Below are 9,192 nucleotides of genomic sequence, written 5' to 3'. Positions count from 1 at the left end.
ATTGTTTTATTGTTTTCACCCCATACCATCAGATCGTTTCCGCACTTATTATTGAGATTTGCTGGTTATACATTCGGACAAGATAAGATATAACTCTAACAGTATTCTAGCACCATTTGCAAAAACGTCCAACAAAGGAACGAGTTTATTCATCCCCTCTCTAAACTCTATATCGATCCCCAACAGGTGGTATCAGAACAGATTTTTCTTGTTCCGAAAATTTACAACATATATGCCACACTTCAAAAAAGTACCCATGTTCTCAAAAGAAGATTTCGATGACTGGAAGATCCGGATGCAAGCCCATCTTGCAGCCCAAGACGATGACAAGTGGTTTATCATCACAGATGGTCCCTTGAAATTTTTAAGGCCAAATACAGCTATTGCTGTTATTGATGGGGAACCACAGATGGTCGAGAAGCACAGAAGTGAATGGACTGGCAAGGACAAAATGAAAGTTAATCTAGACAATGTTGCAAAGGATATTCTTTACAAAACACTTGATAAGAACACCTTCAGCAAAATCAAGATGTGTTCTACTGCGAAAGAGATTTGGAAAAAACTCATCCAAATCTGTGAAGGAAATGAACAGACCAAGGAGAACAAGTTATCCGTAGCCATGAAAAAATTTGAAAATCTAATAATGAAAGCTGGAGAAACTCTGAGCAAGTTTGATGAACGTTTCAGCAGCTTGGTAAATGAGCTACCAGCTCTGGGAAAGGAATATGGCAACAAAGAAATAGCACTCAAAGTAATGAGAGCTTTACCCAGGGAATGAGACGTAAAAACTATGGCTATGAGATTATCTAAAGATCTGAACAAGTTAGAACTACACGACTTGTTTGCAGACTTAAAAGCCTATGAGTTCGAACTGGAAGTGAGAAGTTGAGAAGAGCCCTCATCAAATACACCTACCAAGGCTCTTACTGCTACTGCCACTACTGCAGTTGCTCCAAGTGCATCACCTGCTACTGCCATTGAAAGGACATTTGAAAAGACTGCTGAACAGACCAGCAATGATGCTATGTCCTTATTTGTGAAGAAGTTTTCCAGATTCATGAAGAAGAATCATCGAGCTTACCAAGTTTCTAACCGAAACTTTAAGAAGGATTCACCACCTGGTGACATGGCGTGTTTCAAGTATGGAAAATTCGGGCATTTCCTTACAGATTTCCCGAAGCCAAAGAAGGATGATCAGAAGAAAAAGAAATACAAGAGGAATTACAATAAATCCAAAAGAGACCACAAAGAGATGATTGCTGAAGAAAGCATATCAAAATGGGCGGATTCTAGTTCTGAGTCTTCTGACTCAGAAAGTCATTCCAGTGATAGCGATGCAGAAGAGATCAAATGTCTCATGGCAGACATTGAATCAACCTCGACATCTGGAGAGGTATTTGACTTTGAATCTAATGAATTTACACGAACTAATTTGGTTAAAGAACTGCATGACATGGTAGAAGAGTACTCAAGACTTTCTCAATCATTCGAGGAAGTTAAAACTGAAAATCAAAACTCTAGAGATCAAATCAGTAAGTTTGTTTGCTTGCAAGAAAACATCTGTAGTGATCTAAAAGTTGAGATAAGTAAGTTGAAGACTGAGAATGACATAGTAAATGGAGATTAGCAGACAATAAGGTTTGAGAATCAGAAGTTATTGGTTCTGGTAAATTCATAGAACAAGTCTTCTATTTATTTAGAGAAGATGAAAGAATTACAAAAGCAATCCGGAGACAAGAGTAGTCTCGGATTCAGTAATAATGAAAGCACTTCTGTAACAAGTACTAAGCCAGAACTAGATACAAGCAAAGAGAAATACATTCATTTTGTTAAATACAGTGTGGTATATGAACCAGTAGTACCAACTGTTCTAGTTGAAAGGTTTGTAGATCAGACGAACAGAAGAAAGCATTATGGTCTGGGTTTTGTTGAACCTAAGAAAATAGTCCACCAGAGTTTTGGATCCAGTAGAGGATTCAACTCAGGAGGACAACTGTAACACCTCTATCCCGTAACAATAAAAATACGCAGCGGAAATAAATTTTTCTTTAAAATATGGAAGGAGTTTCAAAATACATTTCATAAAAATGTTTACAAAATATATACATGATCATTCAAATGATATACAAAATACAAAACAATCATTCTTATGATCATGTCCCAAAATATTTGCAAAATAATCTTCCTTCCAACGGTGTATGCATATGACCCCCATCCACGATCACTGTCCTGGTCGGTCACTCTTATCTGCATCACATGAAAATAACTGAAATGAGAATAAATCTCAGCAAGTGGAACTCTACATAGCAATGATACATAGTATACTCTGTAAAACATGACTTTGAAATCATAAATACCATCAACTCTGAAACATGAATACTGTAGCAATAACTGTAGCAATAACATATCAATAAGATAGCAATAAGATGGTATTCCATTTTCTCTGGTTGGATTGATATCAATAGTATCTCTGCTCTGGTGCTAATATCCCTATCGATATAAACCGATAACTCTGAGGGATAAAAGCCTATGGTCGTTGATCAACTAATTGCATGCAATACTCTGACTATGATTAATCAATCCAATAAAACATTTGAACTCTGAATAGCATTTAAAGCCGTCGTTTCACAATCTCATATTTTCTCTTGTATTCCCTTTGAACAATAATTGAGACATCAATTGTCTCCAATGAACATAGCAATATAATTAATACATAACAATGAATCAATTGAAGGGAATATCACTTTGAAACCTTTAAAACACAATACATATAACATCATGTGAGCAAAGGAATGAAATTCCACTTACAACCAATAGAACACCTCCAAACTATACTCTTGGTACACCACCTACAACAATAATCCATAAACAACACCAAAATCAACTCTATATCCAAAAATACAAGTTAAATAATCCATTAAACCAACAAAACATCAAACCTAAGTCAACTCTTAACTCACAACCTTAATAGAATCGCACCAAAAACTTACCTAAGCTTCCTAGCACCAAGGAGAACGTCGATCTCAAGTCGAAAATCCAAACAAATCCAAGAATCAAAGGTAGGAAGTAAAAGAAATGGATGAAAACCCTTGCTAGAAGAGAGAAATCTCGAAATGAAGGGGAAAAGATAAGATAAGGTATGGCCAACAACTCCAAAAAGTAACTTAAAAACTCGCCCATACCTATACCGCGGGTGCGACAACACAAGGGCCGCGGGTGCGCTGAGCTCTCGGCACAACAAAATAAATCCATGCACGATGACCGCGGGTGCGGTGCTACAATTACCGCGGGTGCGGTCTCACCGCGGGTGCGGTGATGCCACGGCCTTCCAAAACCAAAATGATGAATAGTACACCGCAGGGGCACTTTTCTAAGAGCGCGGGTGCACTCTTGCTACGGCAATGATAAAAAATCAACACAACTAAAATCGATCCGAAACTCTGAAACGAACAACCAACAACTTCTAACACCTCAATAACAATAATAACCAATAATACTATAGCCCAAAACACAATTCTGAACATCTAATCACATAACCCAAATAACATACGAAACTTAAATCGTACCGTACACCGGGCTCGGCTATTACAATCTCCCCTCCTTAGAGGAATTTCGTCCGCGAAATTGACGTCACTGCACGAACAACTCAGGATACTTCTCTCTCATCTCATCCTCTGGTTCCCACGTAGCCTCTTCGATCAAATGGTTCCTCCAAAGGACTTTAACGATGCCGATCTCTTTATTCCTCAAAACTCTAACTGTGCGATCCAGAATCTGAATCGGAATCTCTTGGTAAGTCAAATTCGGCGTCAAGTCCAATGGCTCGTGGCGAAGAACATGGGTAGGATTCGCAACATACTTCCTGAGCATCGAAACATGAAACACATTGTGAACTCTGTCAAGATCTGGCGGTAGGGCTAATCTGTAGGCTCTGTCACCAACTCTGTCCAAGATCTCAAAAGGACCAATGAATCTCGGACTCAACTTACCCTTCTTGCCAAATCTCATCACACCCTTGAGAGGTGCTATCTTCAAGAACACGTGATCGCCAACCTCGAACTGCAAAGACCTACGACGAACATCTGCATAGCTCTTCTGTCTGGACTGTGCTGTCTTCATCCTCTCACGGATCACAGCAACAACATCGGCCGTCTGCTGGACCAACTCTGGTCCCAACATCTTTCTCTCGCCAACCTCATCCCAATACAAAGGCGATCTGCACTTCCTGCCATAAAGTGCCTCATACGGTGCCATCCCAATCGACGCCTGGTAGCTATTGTTGTACGTGAACTCCACAAGTGGCAATTTAGAATCCCAGCTACCAGAATAGTCAATAGTACAAGCTCTGAGCAAGTCCTCTAAAATCTGAATGACTCTCTCTGACTGACCGTCGCTCTGAGGGTGATAAGCTGTACTGAAAGCTAACCGTGATCCCATAGCTCTGTGTAGACTCTTCCAAAACTCGGAGTAAACCTGGGGTCACGATCAGACACCATCGACACAGGGACACCGTGAAGTCTAACAATCTCTGCAATATAATCCTCGGCATACTGCTTCATGGAGTACGTCGTCTTGACTGGGAGAAAGTGCGCTGACTTAGTTAACCGATCAACAATGACCCAAATGGAAATATAACCTTTCTGCACTCTGGGAAGACCAGTCACGAAATCCATCGTAATGTGCTCCCACTTCCACTGAGGAATCGCCAAAGATAGCAATGTCCCAGCAGGTCTCTGATGCTCAATCTTCACCTGCTGACAAGTAAGGCACTGAGAAATGAACAAAGCAATATCTTTCTTCATACCTGGCCACCAGTAGAGTCGACGAAGATCCTGATACATCTTCGTACTGCCTGGATGAATCGAATATGGCGCAGTATGAGCCTCTGTCAAGACATCTCGCCGAATATCATCGCCAATAGGAACACAGATACGGCCTCTGAAAGTCACCAATCCATCACCATTCATCGCAAACTCTGAGTTACCCCTCTCCTCAGCTCTAGCTTTCAACTCTAGCAACTGCACATCGACAGTCTGCTCTCTACGGATCCTGTCCGTCAAAGTAGCCCGAATGACCAACGCTGAAAAGCGAGCAATGGTTCCGAGGACTACCAAAGAAATATCCTCTCGATGCAAGTCCATCAGCAACGGCCTCTGAATCAAAGAACTCAAGGAAGAACTCGATTTACGACTCAAAGCATCAGCCACAACGTTCGCCTTCCCTGGGTGATAACTGATAGTCACATCATAATCTTTGACCAGCTCTAACCACCTCCTCTGCCTCATGTTGAGCTCTTTCTGAGAAAACAGATACTTCAAACTCTTGTGGTCTGTGAAGATCTCACACTTTTCGCCATACAGATAATGTCTCCAAATCTTCAGGGCGAAAACCACAGCTGCTAGCTCCAAATCATGCGTCGGATAATTCTTCTCATAGTCTTTCAACTGACGAGAAGCATAAGCAATGACCTTACCTCGCTGCATCAGCACTGCACCAAGGCCTCTCTTCGACGCATCAGTATAGACAACGAAATCCTCTGAACCACTGGGCAATGAAAGAACAGGAGCTGTCGTCAATCTATCCTTCAACTCCTGGAATGCACTCTGGCAATCGATAGACCACTCGAACTACACAGTCTTTCTCGTCAAATTGGACAATGGCAGGGCAATCTTGAAGAAATCTGAAATGAAACGACGATAATAACCCGCCAAACCAAGGAAACTGCGTACCTCTGAGACAGTGGTAGGAATAGGCCAATTCTGAATCGCCTCTATCTTCATCGGATCAACAGCAATGCCATCCTTCGAAACGACATGGCCTAGAAAAGAAATCTGATCCAGCCAAAACTCACACTTCTTCAGCTTGGCAAACAGCCTCTTCTCTCGCAACAACTGAAGAACCACTATGAGATGCTCTGCATGAAGCTCTCTGGTCTTGGAATAGATCAAGATATCGTCGATAAAGACAATGACGAAGCTATCCAGATAGGGCTTGAACACACGGTTCATCAGGTCCATGAAGACTGAAGGGGCATTGGTCAGACCAAAAGACATAACCAGAAACTCAAAGTGACCATACCTGGTCCTGAACGCCGTCTTAGGGATATCAGACTCCCTAACCTTCAACTGATAGTAGCCAGACCGAAGATCAATCTTCGAGAATACAGTGGCACCATGAAGTTGGTCAAATAGATCATCTATCCGAGGCAACGGATATTTGTTCTTGACAGTCACTTTGTTGAGCTCTCTGTAGTCGATACACAGCCGCAAAGAACCATCTTTCTTCTTGACAAATAGACCGAAGCTCCCCAAGGCGAAGAACTCGGACGAATAAAACCCTTGTCTAAAAGATCCTGCAACTGAGTCGTCAACTCTTTCATCTCAGTAGGGGCCATCCTGTACGGAGCCTTAGAGATAGGAACCGTACCAGGAGCTAGATCGATAACGAACTCAACATCTCTGTCCGGCGGCAAACCCGGAACATCATCCTCAAACACATCGGCAAACTCCCTCACAACATCAATATCATCAATATTCAACTTAACCATACCATCAACATCCACAATAGAAGCAAGAAACCCATCGCAACCTCTACATAGCAATCTCTCAGCCTCAAGACAAGAAATAAAAGGAAGGACCAGCGAAGTACCTGAGCTAGCGAGAACTCCTCCCTGGCCATCATCTGCAAAAGTCACCTTCTTAGCAACACAATCGATAACTGCACGGTAAGTCGAAAGCCAATCCATACCAAGAATAACATCAAAGGCAACCATAGGGATAACAATCAAATCAGCGAAGACAACTCGCTCCTCAATACGAACAGGGCACGCAAAGACAATTGATGTCGGGCACAACACGTCCCCCGAAGGCAAAACAACACTAAGCTGAAGGGGAAGAACAGAAGGAACTACACCCAAAGATCTCAAAAACAAATCAGACATAAAAGAATGAGTAGCACCAGTATCTATCAAAGTAGTAGCTACTCTGCCTGAAATCAAAATAGTACTAGAGATCAATGAAGAATCATGATTAATACCTTCCTTCGTCATCGTAAAGATACGACCCTGCACCTTCCCTTGGCTAGCTCCTTGTGGACAATTCCTGGCAACGTGGCCTGCCGTGCCACAACGATAACAAGTATGAGTGCCAAATCTGCAATCTCCCCTATGATGCTTGCCACACTTCGGACACAAAGGCTTCTCGGGATCAACTGGAACTGGCGGTGGTCTAGGACTCGGCTCCATCTTGCCTTTGCCCTTGAAACGATCCCTGCCCCTCTGATTCGAACCCTGGCCTCTCTGAGCAACAGCTTGATGCCTCTCGTGCCTTACTCTAGTGATGTCCTTCTCATCCTGCTCTGCCAACAATGCCTTGGACACAATCTCCTTGAAAGTCACAGCCTTGGACATGTTGATATCACGTCGAATCTCTGCTCTAAGGCCTCGAATGAAATGAGCGCCTTTATCTTTATCATTGGATGCAATGTACGGAGCAAATAGGCAACCCTCCTCAAACTTTAGAATATACTGACCAACATCCATGCTCCCTTGTCGAAGCTCCAAGAACTCCGTAACCTTCCTCGCTCGAAGTGCGTCGGGGAAATACTTTTCGTAGAACAGGTCAGTGAACTCTGACCACTTCAGTGTCGCAACATCAACTCCAACTTTGGTCGCATTCCACCAAATGCGAGCAGCCTTAACCAACATGAATACAGCACAGCTGATACGGTCTCTATCCTCGTAGTGGAGATGATCGAAGATCGCCTCTAGAGCCTTGACCCACTCAACTGCAACTAAAGGATCAGTGCTCCCTGAAAACTCTGGTGGATCCATCCTCTTAAAAGCAGAAAAGACGGCATCAGTGCCAACAGCCTGAGCAACTTGCCCTCTCACTTGGCCTCTACCCTGTCCAGTTCCTTGCATACGAATGAGCTGCTGAATCTGCTCGCTATGAACTTTAGCCTGCTCTTTAAGCAACTTGCCGAACTCGTCGACAACTCTCGAGGAAGAACTATCCTCACCCTCGGTCGCCTTATGCTTAGGAGGCATACTCTACAATGGGCTCACAAAAGACATATCAATATATAACAATGGATAGATGCAAGAAAACATACCCGGACAGTTGAAAGTAGACGAAGTCATATGCATTGGTCCGAAGAACACCGCTCTGATACCACTTAATGTAACACCTCTATCCCGTAACAATAAAAATACGCAGCGGAAATAAATTTTTCTTTAAAATATGGAAGGAGTTTCAAAATACATTTCATAAAAATGTTTACAAAATAAATACATGATCATTCAAATGATATAAAAAATACAAAACAATCATTCTTATGATCATGTCCCAAAATATTTGCAAAATAATCTTCCTTCCAACGGTGTATGCATATGACCCCCATCCACGATCACTGTCCTGGTCGGTCACTCTTATCTACATCACATGAAAATAACTGAAATGAGAATAAATCTCAGCAAGTGGAACTCTACATAGCAATGATACATAGTATACTCTGTAAAACATGACTTTGAAATCATAAATACCATCAACTCTGAAACATGAATACTGTAGCAATAACTGTAGCAATAACATATCAATAAGATAGCAATAAGATGGTATTCCATTTTCTCTGGTTGGATTGATATCAATAGTATCTCTGCTCTGGTGCTAATATCCCTATCGATATAAACCGATAACTCTGAGGGATAAAAGCCTATGGTCGTTGATCAACTAATTGCATGCAATGCTCTGACTATGATTAATCGATCCAATAAAACATTTGAACTCTGAATAGCATTTAAAGCCGTCGTTTCACAATCTCATATTTTCTCTTGTATTCCCTTTGAACAATAATTGAGACATCAATTGTCTCCAATGAACATAGCAATATAATTAATACATAACAATGAATCAATTGAAGGGAATATCACTTTGAAACCTTTAAAACACAATACATATAACATCATGTGAGCAAAGGAATGAAATTCCACTTACAACCAATAGAACACCTCCAAACTATACTCTTGGTACACCACCTACAACAATAATCCATAAACAACACCAAAATCAACTCTATATCCAAAAATACAAGTTAAATAATCCATTAAACCAACAAAACATCAAACCTAAGTCAACTCTTAACTCACAACCTTAATAGAATCGCACCAAAAACTTACCTAAGCTTCCTAGCACC

General features: G+C 41.6%; 1 protein-coding gene across 1 annotated transcript; it reads left to right on the top strand.

The window, feature by feature from the left end:
- Positions 1 to 256: 256 nt before the first annotated feature.
- On the top strand, positions 257 to 778 carry LOC140840711 (uncharacterized). The gene has a single exon (XM_073207884.1). The coding sequence runs from the start codon at positions 257 to 259 to the stop codon at positions 776 to 778; it is 522 nt and encodes a 173-aa protein (XP_073063985.1).
- Positions 779 to 9,192: the final 8,414 nt, after the last annotated feature.

Source organism: Primulina eburnea, chromosome 9 (assembly GCF_022965805.1).
Source record: "Primulina eburnea isolate SZY01 chromosome 9, ASM2296580v1, whole genome shotgun sequence".
Taxonomy (NCBI): Eukaryota; Viridiplantae; Streptophyta; class Magnoliopsida; order Lamiales; family Gesneriaceae; genus Primulina; species Primulina eburnea.
The sequence above is the reverse complement of the archived record's forward strand: the minus strand, read 5'-3'. Positions and strand labels throughout refer to the sequence as shown.